Source organism: Maniola hyperantus, chromosome 15, assembly GCF_902806685.2.
Source record: "Maniola hyperantus chromosome 15, iAphHyp1.2, whole genome shotgun sequence".
In the NCBI taxonomy this organism is placed as follows: domain Eukaryota; kingdom Metazoa; phylum Arthropoda; class Insecta; order Lepidoptera; family Nymphalidae; genus Maniola; species Maniola hyperantus.
Window position 1 is genome coordinate 11207799 of NC_048550.1, and position 18705 is coordinate 11226503.

General features: G+C 35.2%; 1 protein-coding gene across 8 annotated transcripts in view; it reads left to right on the forward strand.

Moving 5' to 3' along the window:
• Nucleotides 1-16130, forward strand: part of LOC117988842 (POU domain, class 6, transcription factor 2-like) — a 226847-nt gene extending 210717 nt beyond the window's left edge. For 6 of the 8 annotated variants that reach the window (XM_069503628.1, XM_069503630.1, XM_069503629.1 and 3 more), the window contains 5 exons: nucleotides 366-546; nucleotides 6483-6536; nucleotides 7451-7534; nucleotides 11051-11187; nucleotides 11972-16130. In XM_069503628.1, coding sequence (XP_069359729.1) covers nucleotides 366-546; nucleotides 6483-6536; nucleotides 7451-7534; nucleotides 11051-11187; nucleotides 11972-12096 — 581 coding nt within the window. In that variant the 3' untranslated portion in view covers nucleotides 12097-16130. The remainder of the gene's footprint in view (nucleotides 1-365; nucleotides 547-6482; nucleotides 6537-7450; nucleotides 7535-11050; nucleotides 11188-11971) is intronic. The other 2 variants (XM_069503633.1, XM_069503632.1) reach the window with 2 other exon arrangements.
• The last annotated feature ends 2575 nt before the right edge of the window (nucleotides 16131-18705 follow it).

The window sequence follows — 18705 nt, forward strand, 5'->3', positions numbered from 1 at the left end:
TCCCGTTAACCGAGAATCATAAAATTTGGCAGCTAGCTATAGCAGATAATCGGGAAAAAATCTTAAAACCGTGAATTTGTGGTTACATCACACACAAAAAAATAAGTTGTGGTCATGAACTAATAATTAGTATTTTCAATTTTCGAGGTAACATAACTATATCAAGTGGGGTATCATATGAAAGGTCTTCACCTGTGCATTCTAAAACAGATTTTTATTTATTTTTATGCATTATTTTTGAATCATCGTGCAAAATGTCGAAAAAATACGACTATAGTATGGAACCCTTGTTGCACGAGCCTGACTCGCACTTGGCCGGTTTTTTTTTTAACAATTATACTTATCAATTTCAACTTTTTCCATAGATCAACCAACCATCAGCCAATCCTCCGGTAACGTAGTGGACGGAATCAACCTAGAAGACATCAAGGAGTTCGCCAAGGCCTTCAAACTCAGGCGACTCGGCCTAGGCCTCACCCAGACGCAAGTCGGCCAAGCCCTGTCCGTCACCGAAGGCCCCGCGTACAGTCAAAGCGCAATATGCAGGTAAGCATAGAAAATCATAATGTTCACGCACACTTCATCATTTTATTTCTACACCGCATTTTTATTACATTTCTTTTTATCAATACAATTAAATTCGTATGTTGTTAAATGTCAATTTTCAGATAAGTGAAAAATTACTTTTGAATCTGTTAAAACAAAAGTCACACGCTTGGTTTTCTAATAGGCACTAGGAAAGTAAATATATCTACCTATCTATTATCTTATAATTTTTTATTTTATATATACAGAATACAGATGTAATAGCGATAGTTAATTTAAAAACTAAAGCTACGTTCTTACTATTACTTAAAATTTCTACACTAATCCATATAAGTACATCTAACACTAATTATAATTTGTACTTGTGTCGAAGTAACGTGACCATAACCCCCCAGTGGGTCTAACGAAAACAATATATATTTTTATCGCTCCTCCGTCACGCGGATATCACAATAACTTTTTAATATTGTTAATTGAAGTGATTTGTAAAACAGCGTGACTCCTTTCATTGCTTACAATTCGTTTAATTAATTACCATTTTTGACGGGCTTCCGTTCTAGCCCGTGGACGCGGCTCGCGGCTCGCGGCCTACACAATTTTAGGGTTCCGTATATTTTTATTTATTTATTGAACACACAAAACAGATTATGAAAATAATAACTGAGTTATACAAGCCATGACTTAACCATGAAGTATCGGACGTGTCACTACTCACTATTAAACAATACATATATGATATACTATAATGAAAGAAAATAGAACTAAAAATTTGTTAAAAATCGAACACTGAATAAAGTACTTACATGTTATTATGTATTATAGGTACGTATAAAACGTTTATTATATATACGTATATAAACATACCAGAAGTAAAGTGAAATATTAATCACGACGCAAATAGGCTAGGGAGAGTTTTACCTTTTAAAATAACCAAACTGCAATATTAACTTGATCAGGGCACAATTGCTATTGCAACCACTCAATCAAAATGGCGACCTAAACACAAAAAGCATTTAATAGTCGGTCGAGTCTCGCGTCGGAACGAGACTGGCTTGAAAACCATCAACCACCCGCATTTATACAAATCGACTCAAGATTTCGACGCAACAGATCACGTGACTTCCGTTTCAAAGGCAGCAATTACAAGTGCAATAACACGTATCTCTCAATTTTAGTTATAACCTACTAGCTGATGCCCGCAACTTTGACCCCGTGGATTTAGGTTTTTTTAAATGCCACGTGGAACTCTTTGATTTTCCAGGATAAAAAGTAGCCTATGCCACTCTCCAGTTCTTTAACAAAGTCATTCCCATGCAAAAAATCACGTCAATCGTAGCCCGTTGGCGTTGCGACGTGAGTGGAGGACAATATTTTAGTAGGGATCTCGAATTTTTTTGAAAATAAAATAAAGCACATGTTATTGAATAAAATGTAGCTTTCTATAGGTGAAAGAGTTTTTAAAATCGGTTGAGTAGTTTTTGAGTTTATCCTACTTTTCTCTTATAATATCAGTAAATTTTTGTTGAAAGCCCTTAGCTTGATTTCTCCCGAGCCTTGAACAATTATCTTCATATTTCAACAAATTAACACCAAACAATATTAAACTATACATATAAACCTTCCTCTTGAAACACTCTATCTATTGGTGAAACCCTCATCAAAGTCCGTTGCGTAGTTTAAAAGATATATGCATTCATACATACATACAGACAGCGGAAAGCGACTTTATTTTATACTGTGTAGAAATACGATGGTACGGATTACGGAACCCTTCGTGTGCAAGTCCGACTCGAATTTGACCGGTTTTTTCTTCTACGAGCATTGTACTAATTAGAAAAAATTTCTTACTTGTCTTTCTTTAACGATTAAGTGTTATCATTCATCATTGCTATTGCAAGCTGTGATAGTCCAGTGGTTAGAACGTCCGCCTTCTAATCGGAGGTCGGGGGTTCGATCCCGGGCACGCACCTCTAACTTTTCGGAGTTATGTGCGTTTTAATTAATTAAATATCACTTGCTTTAACGGTGAAGGAAAACATCGTGAGGAAACCTGCATGTCTGAGAGTTCTCCATAATGTTTTCAAAGGTGTGTGAAATCTACCAAACCGCACATGGCCAGCGTGGTAGACTATGGCCAAACCCTTCTCACTCTGAGAGGAGACCCGTGCTCTGTATTGAGCCGGTGATGGGTTGATCATGATTATGATGATGATTCATCATTGGTTGGTTGTCCTAAATATAAGCTGGAAAGAGAAAATTAAGAAGCTCTTGTAGGATATTAAACTCAAAGCATTTATTTAAAACTAAATGATGCCCGCGACTTCGTCCGCGTGGATTTAGGTTTTTTTAAATTCCGTGGGAACTCTTTGGTTTTCCGAGATAAAAAGTCTTCCCGGTATGCAAGCTATCTCTGTACCAAATTTCGTCAAAATTGGTTGAACGGATGGGCTGTAAAAAGCTAGCAGATACACAGACAGATAGACAACGCACTTTCGCATTTATAATATTAGTATGGAAGTATGGTTGAGTACCATTGTATACTTTTTGACTGTCAATTATGACAAATCATGTCCATTTTGGGACCCCAACCTGTTTTTCTAACTATGTGCCCTGTCCAATGGCCATTGCTACTTCAGCTTCGCAACCCATTAACCTGTCTCGGTTAAGTTATTACTTACTTGCCTATTATTAGGCAGTTAACAAATATAATGAATTCTTTTGTTCCCGCGGCCAACAGCGACACCGGCCTCTTAAGTGATGCATAAGGTGTATTCAGGAATAATAAATTTTAATTATAATGCAAATTAATTGAGTCCAGCATAATCAAAGGGGTAGACGCCGTGTAGCGGGCGTCACAATGGCAAATTGGGGCAGAAAGAAAGAAATTAATGGAAAACGAAATCACGACGGGGACAAAGACAGGGGAAATCTACTCTTTTAATTACACGAAAAAAGTAATTACGGCAAGATAATTAATTAACTGGAACAGAAGTAACGATTAATGATTTTATTATACGAACGAGGTCGACGGGGTCGAGTTTGAATTTCCTCCGAGTTGTCTAACACGCCCGCGCCCTTAGAGTATGTAACTAATAGAGCGCTATGAGGCATTATACAAATCGTAAGCAGGTATTCTATAGACACTGATGTGTAATGTAAAAAAATGCTGCGCCATGATTTCAACGAGAAATTATGTCGATGGATCCAATCCTGCTGCTCAGTTGCGGTAGAATGACAGCCACAATGTCACCATCGCATTCAGTAATCACCTCTGATTGGTTGACGCTCGCTCTCTATTGGCTACAATGCGTTCTTGCAACATTAATCGCACAAATTCAGCCAATCACAGCAATCGAGATTGTAATAATGATTGATGCAGGTTTTACGAAATCGACCAGCTGATTCCTGGATGAGCTATACCTAGACCATAAACGTTTAATCGGAATGTTTTTGAGCTTTGTGATTTTGAGGATTGCGACCATAATATTGGAATGGCAACCTCGCACCGGAAATTGCAACGTTGGAAGATCTCCACTAGGTGGACGGACGACATCAGGCGAGTCACAGGAAGCCGCTGGAATCAGGCGACGCAAGACAATGGCGTGTAGACTATAGAAGTCCCAATAAGAGACCTATGTCCAGCAATGGACGTATATCGGTTGTTGATGATGATGACCGTAGTGCCCGTGCCTACGTTTCATATTATTATTTAAAGCGCGCTCTATAGCTACCGTATTTTTACTCTAAGCCCGCGCCCCGATCGGCCCAATCGTGAAAAAGGTTTTCGATCATTTGATTTACTTTCAATTAAACGTTATTAGTGAAATCGATGAAGCCCGTGTAATGGAGACGAGGTTATTCCTAGTTGCTTCGGTGACCGATACATAGGCGGTGCTAATTTAACATACAATTAAAGAAACTTTATAAAGTGACCCTAAATCCCTAGTACGCATATACAAGGTTTTGCATGAAAACAAAATCGTAATTTTTTTTACAAAAAAAATAAAAACCGACTTCAATACACAAACACTAAAAATTTAAAAATAATTTAATTTATTACCGAATATAAATTATTATGTATACAAGAGTTAATATAGTTCCATAATAATACTTTTTGGTGCCAGTGCCAATTAGCTTTAGCTGCGTGAATCGTCAAGATTTCATATTTTTATGACAGTATCATCTAACGGAAAGTAGGAATTTTAATGTCATGATCACCAACATAATGCGCGTTCCAACCTTGACCTTGTCATTGCTTTTCAGGAAGCATGATCAAATCATATCTTCTTTCTGGTGGGAGGCTTCGGCCGTGGCTAGTTACCACCCTACCGGCAAAGCCGTGCCGCCAAGTGATTTAGAGTTCCGGTACGATGCCGTGTAGAAACCAAAGGGGTATGTATGGGTTTAATAAAAACTGCCATACCCCTTCCGGGTTAGCCCGCTATCATCTTAGACTGCATCATCACTCACCATTAGGTGAGATTGCAGTCAAGGGCTAACTTGTATCTGAATTAAAAAAAAAATCAAAATCAAATTATTTATTCAAAATAGGTAATAAATTACTCTTTTTGATTGTCAGTTGTTGGATTTGTAAGATATAGTGGTGATAATTTTTGCGCGAACTTAAAATCAAAGCTATACAAGGCTTCCAAACGCGTCCAGGTCTGAGAAGAGCCCACAACAAACTCAGCCGGGTATTTTTTTATTATCGACATGCGTAGAGCGTATGCCTAACTTGCAATGAAATAAAATAAAAGATTTATTCTTCAAATCCTTTGATTCTAGCACTGTTCCTCTTAAAACAGTAACAGCGAATATCTTTTCATATTTACATGGTCAATGCCTGGCCATGATAATTGTAACTTACCATTGACAAACATTGCATTAAGCATGACCGGAGTTATTACAATTTTATATCAGGCAGTCTGCGTCAACTTATGACCACAAAGGTTTTGATACGGGATACGGGTGAATATAATTATGTAGTTCGGAATAATCGATAGTTAGCTAATATTATACCTTGTAAGGCGTTACTTTGCGGTAGTCCATGATATTCAAGGAACCAAAAGCTTAATTTGCTATCCGCTGAAACTGACAAATCTGTATATCATATCTGTATGCTATATCTGTGTGTTATATCTGCGAATATATGTGTGTAAAGTAAATTATGCTTTTGGTTCTTTGTAATATTATACGAGTACATATGTTCTTATGGCCGTGGCCCAGCGGTCAAAAACGCTCAAAGGGCACGATTCCCAAAAACTGTTGATTCTGCAATTTTTGATATGTCTCCTTTCTTCTTCATAGTCGTATTACTCATTGCGGAGGGTCGTTACTCCTTGCCGTTATTTACATGATTTATCAAACACGCTGTATATAAAATTCGGAATATATTTTTGCTGTGGCATATTTTTGGTATTCTCCTTTATATTCTCTCACTATTTTTTTGCAACTAGTTTATAGGATCTCAAAAATGTTTTACGTGAGTAAGTCGGCAAAGAAAATTGTGCAATTTGAATATCAGTAGCTTGTTATAGAGTTACAAGAACTATTGTCGCTTAAATTCTGTTGTGACTGTGATATTTATCTGCTTTATAAACTTGACCGACTAGTTTAAAGTTCCGACAATCTCAAAGTGCTTTTGGTCTTTCTTACCTCCTGGTTAACCAAAAGACCTTTTGGTTAACTAAAAGGTCTTTTGGTTAACTTTACATTCAAATTATTATTAAAATTAGAATAGTAACATAGTCAGACTACATCGATCAACATGGGATGTTTTCTATGAGAACCTTTTTTCAAGTAGCAAAACGGAAAACCAAGCGTGCGGCTCTTTTATACTATGATACTTTTTATTGAATACTCCTTAAAGTGCTCCTTCCAAGTAAGGGGCGCCCTCGTCAAATAAACTCTAACATATAATTTGTTACCGTTCCCAGTGCCCTGGCTTCGCAGATGCTAGCAGCTCAGCTGTCTTCACAACAACAAAACATGTATGTGTTTTGTTTTATTTTTACCCCTTCACACCAGCAACATCGAAGCTAACATCATTTACATCTGTTCAATCGATTCCATTGCAATTTACTTCTCAGAAACACAATTTATTAACACCAAGTGCTTTAACATTTGACACAACTTTTTTACGATCAAAAATGAAGTTAGCTTCTTGTTCTGCCATGTTACATGCATTAAGCACACGCTTCGACTCACTCAACGGCCCAGGCCATACGTAAATTGTCTTTAAATCAAAATGTTTCAACGCTATATATAATGTAATCTTATCTCGATCGGCGATCCGTGCATACCACGTGAATGTTGGTCGCATACATTTATTTCTAATTACCGGTTTTGGCGTTCTTTCTTTTCCTTTTCACACGTATACCGTATTTACATACGCGTAGTTATTAGAAGGCGTTACGAATCAGACGAATCACATTTTGATGCTAAGACAAAACGCTCTACACTAATGTACCGACTATCGACCGCCCGTTCGACATTATGAGTAATTGTTGTGAGAGTTTTATCCAATTTTGTTCTATGTTGCGTCTCAACTAATTTCAAAGTTTCCATCTTATCTAGCATGATGTATTATTTCATTATTTTTATTTTGTTAATATTCATTTTGCGCAATTCAAAGCCAGGGCATTGGCATACGTTACCTTTCGTTTCTAATTGAATTCATTTTATTGTTACCACGTACGGTATTAATCAAACTGATTACCTCGGCGGCCTGAATTGCCCATTGTTTTTTTGTTGTACATCTAAACGTTAACGCCATGTCAATGTCCTGTACTTTCGCCTGCTGTGGTTTGGGATAAGTTTAACGCGTATCGGCTTCATCGCGCTAGATTTCTTTGATCGGAACGTGCAAGTAAATTTCTAACATTAAAATTTATGTTCGATACAGATTTGAGAAATTGGATATAACTCCAAAAAGTGCGCAGAAAATCAAACCGGTGCTTGAACGTTGGATGAAGGAAGCTGAAGAGAGGTAAATATCATTGTTTGAGTGAATTTGTGCGTATTGTGCAACCGTGTTCCGTGTTCAAGATTTGGCCTTTAACGCTTAGCAACGTGAAAAATATTTCTCAAATCTGGACTAACTGAGCTTTGGTTAGGTTTTTTGTGCATCCATTTATTAAACGCTTTGTTTTATGTATTAGATAGTGCATTTATATGTTTTTTTTGTAGACAATAACTCCCTCACTCACAACATTTACCTATAACTAACATGTGTATCATAATATTAGTTAGGTATTTATTATTGGCGACGTCACCCATGCAGAAATAATTAGCAATTAATAACACATTAATAATATGATTAATCTAACTATGTATACTTAGATGCCTATTTATTATAGAAATCTAATTATAAGCACTTAATATTTTCAATAATTCATGTTCATGTACAGAAGGAATTCTGAATGCATAATTAATTTGTTATTAATTATAACCACGTAATTTAAAATACAGTAAAATAGTTGCTTATTATTAGTAGATTAGGTACATTTAGTTTTAAGTAAACTATTTTGAAATGTAAAGCAAAAATTTTACAACGTGACAAAATGCGTCTGGACTCTTCCGCGTTAAATCAAATAAGCGACTATTTATTACAAAACTTTTCACTCTTCTGAGCTCCCAGCCCTACTTATAACGAGAGCTTTGCAGCGAGAGCCATTGCTTTGCGCGGCATCGAATTAGATCTGGACATTAGACATGCCTCATACAAGGCAAAAGCAAAATCAAAAATATTATAAAGACAATAGGTCAAATTTGGTTACCTATCTTTATCAGCTGCTTGAACATAATTAGTTTTTTTACGTTTTTCATATTGAAATACAATATTTGTAACTTCAATATGAAAAACGTAATTCTATCGATTTCACATCTCTCGATTATCCGTGCAAAAATGTTTATGGCAACTTTTAATGATTTTAGGATGCGTAACCTAGTGTCCGTAGTACCACTACCCATATTATAAATGTGAAATATAAATGTGTTTGTTTGTTGGTTTGTCCTTTAATCACGTCGCAACGGTGCAACGGCTCGACGTAATTTTTGCATGGGTATCGTTTTAGGCCCGGGAAATCAAAGAGTTCCCACGGGAAATTTAAAAACTTAAATCCACGCGTACGAACTTGTGGGCATCTAGTGAGTTAATATGACTCGAAAACTTCAATAAGAAAAAGGAATTGAATTCAGAATAAAAAATTCATGCCTATCATCACTATCATCATATTCGGAACTTTACCACTTTAGTCAATTCTGTCCTGCGCACATATCCTCCAGTTTCTTATTTCGATAGCTTTCGCTTCTCGCTCAACGCTATTTAAAAGGTATTCAGTGAATTTCTTGTTTTTGATTTTTGGTGGATCTTTTTGTGATGATCGATAATTGACTACGTCCTATAATACACTGAAGTTTTCAAATTTTTATGTATTGGAAAAATTATCTTTTCGAAAACTACTAAAACCTCCTACCTCTTACCAGGGTTACAGGAGTCATTTCATTACGAAAATCACTCAATATCTTGCAAGGACCACTAGGATCTATCGATTCCATGCTACGTCGTTAAAATGCATTATCTGGAGGCAACGGGACCAGTTTAACATTGCAAATAGTGCGTTGAATTCGCAATCAGCCCTCTCTCTTGGTGGTAATTTTTAACGAGCGTCTCTGTTAACGGCGGTCCTTGAATTAATAAAGATATAGACTCATCCATTTCGTCTTCATTAGTGGTTAACTAGCAAATCATCCTGTAAAGTTTTAATTGTCTGACAGCCAATTCGTTAGTTCCCCTTTTCCAAAAATGGCTGTGACCTAACCGCAACTTATTTGGCATCATAGTCCTATTATTAGTTTACTACTTTATATACTGCTCTTGGCGACAGGTCTCAGGTGTTATATATGCGACCAGCAAATGCCCCTTAATCTTAAGGGGGAAATTTATAAAACAGTCGTTAGACCTGTCACATTGTATGGTTCAGAATGTTGGACGGTAAAAGGGAGGGATAAAAGGCGAGTACATGCGACTGAAATGCGAATGTTGAGATGGATGTGTGGTGTGACAAGGATGGATAAGATAAGGAATGAATATATAAGGGGAAGTTTGAAAGTAGCGCCAGTAGTAGAAAAGATGAGGGGTTATAGGCTGGCATGGTATGGGCATATAATGCGGAGGGAAGAAAGCCATGATAAAAGAGGAGAGGACAACCAAAAAGAAAAGTGGATGGATTGCAAGAAATTAAATTATTTCTCAGTGATTATTAAATAGAGGGTCTTCCAAAATATGTAGAATCCACGTCCTTTGTTAGTTTTAAGTGTAATAACCATTTTAAATTATTTCATAGTAGCTCGCATACTAAGCGCGCGTTTTGACGTTTGTTATAAAGTTACTGATTTGACTAGTTGTTAAATACCGAATTATGTTCCGTATTCAAATTTTATATCAATAGATGAAGATCAGTCGTTGATATGGATTCCGTCAGAGCAGACAGATGCTAAGCGTATTCTAAGTGCTAAAGATTCATTTATGTAAGGGATTCAAATGACACTGGTATTATGAAACCAGAGCAAGGTTTTATTTACATTTGACGTTCGTCGGCTTATTTTGGTTTTCAATATGAACTTGAAATGGGAAGAAGTTTGCTCAACTTTAACGTCTGCATGATTAATTTATCTCTAAGAAAAGTGACTTACAAAACTCTACTTCAAATGCTTTTACCAATACGAAGTAAGTATAAAGTCGGAACAATTGATTACCCGATAGATACTTACAATAAGAATTATTTACATAGGTACTTTGCTTTGTAGAGGCATTTGAAGTCGGTTTTTTTATATAAAAATACAACTTTTCATCTTTGCGATTTGTAGAGAATCCTATTATTTTGTGCTTTTTGGGTAGCAGCATACCTAGGTACCTTCCTTTAGCGAAATATACAAATGTCGTTGTAGATTTTTATATTATTCTGCTGATTACGCTTTTAGGGCTACGTTTATTTCTTAGCCTTTGCTTTTTCGTTTCATGAATTTTGTTTTCAAATCTCCAACAACAACTTATCTAAGTTAGTTATTATTGACAGTTCCACATTTAGATAGAAGTTTATAATATGCAGCATACCAAATGATCACGTGCCATTTTTTTAAAGTCCTTAGATTTATTGAAAATATTACAATAAAACTTAAAGCTAGCCTTAATTAATTACGATACAAATAATACCCGCGTGGAATGGTGCCCAGAATACTGGGTGCATTTCCGCGCTTAACTTGTGTCATCTCAAAAGTACGACTGTAGTCCTTATTTTAAAGTTGAACCGTCTTTTGACATGACTGTACTGTTAACTCATATAGTTAAAATGGCGCGTGAGAAGTGATTTTGTACGGACTATACATCTCGTTCAGTTAATCTTTCTACTGGTAAGGTCAAAGTTTACCATTATACCACAAGGTTGTGCGAGAAAAATAGCCTTATTTCTTTGGAATTAAAGTCCTAATTCCCTCATTCCAGGTACGCATCAGGGCAGAACCATCTGACGGACTTCATAGGGATGGAGCCAAGTAAGAAACGTAAACGACGGACGTCCTTCACGCCTCAAGCTCTGGAACTACTGAACGCACATTTTGAAAGGAACACGCATCCTTCTGGTACGCCCCTTTTAATTTTGATAATAAATTGGAGTTCTGTTCTACGCCTCCTTAGGATTCCGTACCCAAAGGGTTGCACGGTGCTGAATTTATCGGAACAACCTTGCTACAGATCCCCTCTCGCACGATGGTACTCCCTTTCAATCCCTTCTTGTCTGCTCTTGTACAGATGGAGAATGATATAGATTGGTGTGGTGCTGACGTGATTGCAATGCATGCAGCAAATTCCTTTTAGGTTCTTCCTTAATCTGTGACCACCAATATTTTTCTGGGTTTCCTGGATTACAATGGCAATTAATCTAAATAAATAAAAGGAAAAGGTGACTGACTGACGGACTGACTGTTTGACTGACTGGTCTATCAACGCACAGCTCAAACTACTGGACGGATCGGGCTAAAATTTGGCATGCTATTATGACGTAGGCATCCGCTAAGAAAGGGTTTTTGAAAATTCAACCCCTAACGGGGTGAAATAGGGGTTTGAAATTCGTGTAGTCCACGCGGACGAAGTCGCGAGTATAAGCTAGTGTCTAATAAATAATTTAAACGCGCTCTTGGGAAGGCCTATGTCCAGCAGTGGACGCAAACAGGCTGATTGATTGATTGAAATAATTTAATAGGCTAGTTGATATTGAGCTTCAGATTGTATTGCTCCTAAATTTCCTCTAGTAGGTACATCATTTCAAAGGCATCGCCTCAAACAACAGTCATATTAATTTTGATCTGTCATGAACCATTGATGTATTGAGATTTGAGGATGTTAATTTTTTTATTTTTTTAACAGGAACCGAAATAACCGGTCTCGCCCACCAGTTAGGCTACGAGCGAGAGGTCATTAGAATATGGTTCTGCAACAAGCGACAGGCATTAAAAAACACCGTGCGGATGATGTCCAAAGGCATGGTCTAAACCAAGCCTTAACATTTAGAATAACCAACAGATAACTGTTAGAACGTCACTATTATTATCAACAGATCCCGTTAACATCATGAAGAAACGAATATCCGACATAAAGAACGCAAAAAAAGTAGAAAATTGAACAGCTAAACAAAACTAGGTTTATATTTACCAAGTGTGATGCTTATAAATGAAAGCTTTCATTTTTTGCTTAGGTAAAACTTATGACCTATTATGTCTGAGAAAAACAACGCGATTGTAATTTTTTAACGTAATTTTTTCTGTTTTGATTTTAAACTCAATATCGACAAATTTCGAATTGTGTAAGTAATAGGTAGTTCTCTTTGCAAATATCGACTGCAATAATAGTGCGTTCAATTTAAAATATCAATGTTTCAACAAAATAGACAAAAATAAAATTTAAGTAATAAGGGATTATTACTAAAAAATATATAAAAGTTAACAAAAAACAAATCATATATAAAAATTTAAGTACTTATATTCATTCATACATCATAGTTGTGCCAATTTTCGCATCACACTTGGTAAATAAACACGTAGTAAATTATTTCAAAGCTTAGCCATGGCAGCTAAGTTTTTGTGACTTTTGTCCTTCAATACTTGTAAAGCCACAAAATTATAATATGGAAACGCAAAGACATTTTGGTCTTTTTATAATAATTTGCAATACAATATCAATAGACGTGCTACGTAAAATTTCTTTCGAAGTCATAAACTGGCCTTATTCGAATCAAGATACGATTCCAGCCAACTTTAGTAACGTAATACGATTTTTTTAACATAATTAAATGTAAATTAACATTTCGACTGATATATTCGTCTCGACGTAGCTACTTTTACAATGATATATAAATGGTAGTTTAATATAGGTGTTTAGTACAAAATCAAAACTAACGAATGATCGTCACACTTTAATAATCTTTACAAATTTATTTCATGGAAGAAGGCGAACCTTGTAATGCGCCGTTGCAATAGTCCGTGAAACAAGATGACTGCAAAGTCTTTGCGGCTATTCGTAAGGTTTTTGTTTCGGCTAGGTACGTAAAGTTTCTGTGGATGTATTTGGTTCTGTGTGTGGGATTTATTCTATAAAGCAACCCGGTACCTATTATTATGATATTTTGGTCATGTCGATGGAAGCGTGACGAATTTAATTTCCTGCATGCGTTTTAGAAGTGCGGGAAGCCAGCCAGTTTTAGTATGGCTATATAATATTTTTCGCGGATTATTGCAAAGTAATTTTGTAAGTTGCATAATGCATATTTTGAAAAGTTTTTCTTTTCCATCAAAATGTAGTGATTCGAAATAACGTGTATCGACTTTAATATCGAGCATAAACTGCATTACTTTAACGCATGATTGGACGCTTATCATGACAAAGTTATTTAGGTGGCCGATTAATTTTTATTTATAACAATGCATTTTGTAAATAAGTACAACATTTTGGAAATTGGATTCACGGCGATAAAAGAATGCCTATAGTTTATAGAATACCTTAATTTATTGAAATACTCTGAGTTGTTTCGTTTTACATAGCGAATGTTGCACTTTATAGTTTTAGGGTAAAATAACAATATTATGAAAGTAGTTAAAAATGTGTCGTCAATCTTAGTGGCCTACTGATTTCCTTTTGATTAAGTATTAGTTTCTGTTAATAGATAGGTTTAAAAGCGATATGTATAGAATAATTATATGCATTGTCGTAAATTGTAAATATTGTTCTCGTAATTTTAGTTTATTAAAATGTATTATTAGTTTTATGTAATTATAACTGAACTATAAGTTTAGCTTTGTAAGATATTTTTCTAGGTATTTAAGTTAGATATTTGTTGCAATATAATATTATTATGATGATTTTTTCAAAAAATATGCCTTCATTTCCATGTTTGCAGAATACGTATTTGTTCAATGCAATTTTCTATTACATACCTATAATGATACAAGTAACAGCAGGTCTGACTTGAATCAATAAACAAACTAGGTATTCTGTGCATATTATTTGGGTAGCTACGAAAAAACTAATAAAATTGCCTCGCATTTGGAACGTAGATTTCGAAATATTATACTTATAGATTTTCAAAAAAAATATAAAATTATTATATATATTTTAAGTGAAGGAGCTACCCGAAAAGTATTCACATTTCTAAAATTTTGTATTATTATTTAATTTAATTTGTAATGATTGATTGTTAATACTTTTTCCACCAACTGAACATTTTGCATACCTACTATAATTATTCGGTCTAAGTTTGTATATTATTATAACAGATTACATATTTCTATTATTTTTCTGTTTACCAGTTATTAAAACACCAATATTATTATGTGTAAATAAATAGCCAAGACATCACAATGAAGACCTGCCGTTATATTGTATTACCGATAGTAAATAAGGCTGTAATTTAACGTATGTTAATGACCAATGAAAACCAACTTGTGATCATTAATATTTGTACTGTTACCTACTACTTAACAAGAGTCGTTAAAAAATAATATTATAAAATTGAACATATTTTTCGGCTGTTGAAAAATTGTAAATACAATATTAAGGATAATAAAAAAAACTATTTGGATTAATATTTAGGAACAAAGGGAAAAAATATTATCAAAATTTATATTTTCAAAAATTATTACAAATGCAAAAAATGTGTATTTAAAAAAAGGAATGTTTGGCCATAATCAAAATTTATCGAGTACGCATTTTTTATCGACTACAACACACCACTACGCCCACAGACGAGCAGTACGGTAAACAGTGACTTAAAAAATTGTGCGATGCGATGTTGTGCGTAATGTACTTATAATGGAATCAAGTGTTTCGTATAAAACTAATTCAATTTTTAATCGTGTTAGATCTAATTGGATACCGTAGGATAATAAGTATATACAATATTCTGTGTTTCACTAGATACAATCAGTTTATCAATATCCGATTTTAGAATCGATTCGAAGCATTCGATAGTAACCGTGCTTTAAATATCGATACATTTAAAAGGAAAACATACGAAACATTTCATTCCTAACAAACATTAGCGTAATAGATCAGCATAGAATGCTAAGTACAAATAATTATTTAACGATAAACTGCTAGTCCGTTACATATAAAACTATTATAAATTTTATTACAAGGCAAAATCGCGTTGCACCCTGGTTTTCATGATCCGCATGTATCTAATAATAAGGGTGGAAATATACTTATGGCACGTGATCTGACCTGGCTCTATGCCACCCTTGCTAAGTCAAATAAAAACACCTAACGCGACTTGGTGTATCCGGTATTTGCAGTAAGATTCTGTACCCATTGTACGAGTTTTTATATTTTCCAAACTAAAGTCGATATCGAATTATCGACTATTGACTTCCCTCTTAGGAAGGTACATCTACAAGCAGCGCCTCTAGCGAAAACTTTGTGACTTAAAAATCGGTCACACGCAATGCTATCGAAATTCGCGTAAACCATGACAGTTTTCGAGTTAATAATAATATGCAAACTCATACTAAGGGTAATAAAAAATACCGAGATTTTCATAAAACGAGTGGCATTTTACCAGTAGGCTTAGTATAAGATTTTATTTCCCACAAACGTTGATAGAATTTGGGCGTCGCTCGAAGTACCTAAGCGTTAAAGTAAAATAAACCTTATTGAGTACCCTAGTTTTAAGACTCAAGCAAAATTAAAATCGGTGGTACTGAATTTTTATTTTAAATTAAGGACTTTTAGGTTCATTTTACTTTGACATTATTTTTTCGACGTGACGATCGAATTCTATCTATGCTTGTGAGATATATAATCACATACTAAGGACACGGTTCGCGTGTGATAATTACGTTCCCGCCATAATAGTTTAAAATACAATTATTAAAAGTCTACTACACATAACTTCATCTGTAACACATATTCAAACCAAACTGTAACAGTATATAATAGTGTATTAATTTTTCTTCCTGTAATGGTACCGAATGGATGACTATGGCTGCGGGAGTATGAAGAGGAGCAGATTAAAGGCAGATAACTGTTTGAATAATTGTTTTACTCATTATTTTTATACCCTCTCACCTTTTTAGGGTTCCGTACCTCGAAAGGAAAAAGGAACCGTTATAGGATCACTTTGTTATCTGTCTGTCCGTCGTGTCTGTCAAAAAAACCTATAGGGTACTTCCCGTTGACCTAGAACCATGTAATTTGGGTCTTATAGCACAAGTAAAGGAATAAATCCGAAATCCGTGAACTTGTGATTACATCACAGAAAAAAAATTAAAATGTGTTCATGAAAAAATATTGGTATTTTCAATTTGCAAAGTAAGATAACTAGATACTATACCAAGTGGGATATCATATAAAAGGGCTTTACTTGTTAGTTCCAAAACAGAGTTTTATTTATTTTTATGCATAATAGTTTTTCGTCCAAAAAATACGACTCTAATACGGAACCCTCGGTGCGCGAGTCTGACTCGCACTTGGCCGGTCTTTTTATTGCATAATAGGCTTGCGCTTCACAGCAATCATGCAGCATGATTTAAAGTTTTAATGGACCAATGATGAGGTCTAAGTTGGAGCGCGCTTGTCTAGAAGATGCCTATTCACTCTTGCCATAAGTTATCCTACGCACTACGTAGCAGGAAACACTAAGACGTATTAACCTATTTTACCTAACTAATAACGTCTCAAAAAAAACTAGCAAATCGTGTAAGGAATTGTGCTATAGGTACGTTTCAAAACGCGAGTAGCCGACGTTAGCTTTGTAGTTTTTTTTTCTCGTGAGGAAAATCCATCATGGATACCACGGGCCACGGGGGGCACAGTGATTATGTCGGACTCCTACCGACTAAAAACCTCACGAAGTTCCACCCCACCGCTAACGACGGAGCACAAGGGACCAACAACGCCTCGTTACTCCGCCAGCGGATGTCCGACACAGCAGACCCACCAATGGGGCACTACGTGTCCCCAAGGCCCAAACACCGTCAGAACTCAGAGGCATGCCGGAACCACAGCACGCCACCCAACCAACACCTTCGTCGTCGCAGTCTGTTATGTTCATCATGTTAGCACAAAGCGAAATTCTAGTTTTTATTTATATAGATAGATAGATTTACCTTATTAGACTCGTAAAGTTAGGTAAGTACCAATAAAACAGTAGTCACAGGTACAATTATTTATATTAACTCCAAGAACAGCTAAGTTTTGTAAGCGCAGCGCGGGAATTGCGCGCCAATAATCAAATAATGGCGGGGAAAAAATTGACAGATTTGTATATTATCTAGTTTTGCTATGCCCATAGACAGTAGAATCCATGGTTGAGCGTTTCGTAGTTTCACTAGGTATGTAACGTAGATTAAGTAAAAAAGCTAGATTAAAGTTCTGTGTATCCGCTTATGAGATAGCGATAGCACGACGTAACGATGAATAACACGACAATAATAATTATTACCATTGTTTAGTAGTCAATATTTGTATTAACCGATCAACAATATTTGTATTAAACGTTTTTTTATGTGAAAACAAGTAAAATATAACTAATGAGAAATACAATGACGCCACGAATTCTCAAAGTTTGTTTTTATTTTTTTATTTTTTTTTTATTTTTGTTTATTTGAAAGTAATCAACAGCGTAAATACATAATTATTATTTAAATTTAAATCTAGGTATAACAGAAGGCCAAAAGAGATTACTTAAAATTATAATTAAACTATTTTAACAGAATAGAGATAAATGTAGGTATATACAATAATAAAATAAAATTACAGCAGTGTGTGTATGATTGTATGTGTGTGTGTATGCGTATGTGAGTGTGTGCTTATGAGTATGTGTGAGCGTGTGTGCATGTGTGTGTGTGTGTAAATGGGAGTGTATGATTGCATGCATATTTAGATGTTAGCTACTTTTTTTTTTTGTTTTACGATGATAGTTTCTTAATTCCTTTTTAAATTTATTGTTTGATAGGTAAAATAAGTCAAACTCAGCGAACTGATTGTTATAAGTACGTACCAAGCGTGGAATTATAGAATTTCGCGCATAATTTGAGTTAGATTTGGGAACATTTAGAAGGCGCGTGTGACGCGTTCTTAAAGGTTGAGCATTAAATGAAAAGGCTGAGAGTAAGCTAGGACAATCGATTGAGCCGGTTAAAATTGCTTGCAGTAACAACATATCACATTGTTCCCTTCTATGTTCCAGTGAGCCGATACCGTAGTGAGTACACGCTTCCTCATAACATTGAAGATGTTTCGTTTTGCAACTAAAGTTGTTTTCCTTGTATGTATTCTTGAAAAAAATCGGTTACACGATAAGGGACAAAAATAGGTTTGCTGCGTCTCTGTTTATCACATTAATAACTTTATCTGTGCTCTATTTTAGTGTGAATGAGAAAGCAAACGTTCCTTTATCTAGCTTTATTACTCTATCTACGCTATGTAAAGAATTTATTCGGATGAAAACAATGGAATTTTTAAAGATAAAAAGTAGGGAAGTCTATAGAATCTGCTGAAGCTTTCAGTGTTTTTTAAATTACTGAACGTATCTTATACGTTTTAAACGTCATTAGTCTGTACGTCAATGTCATTGTCTGTGTCAATTTCAATAGATTTCAATATGGCGA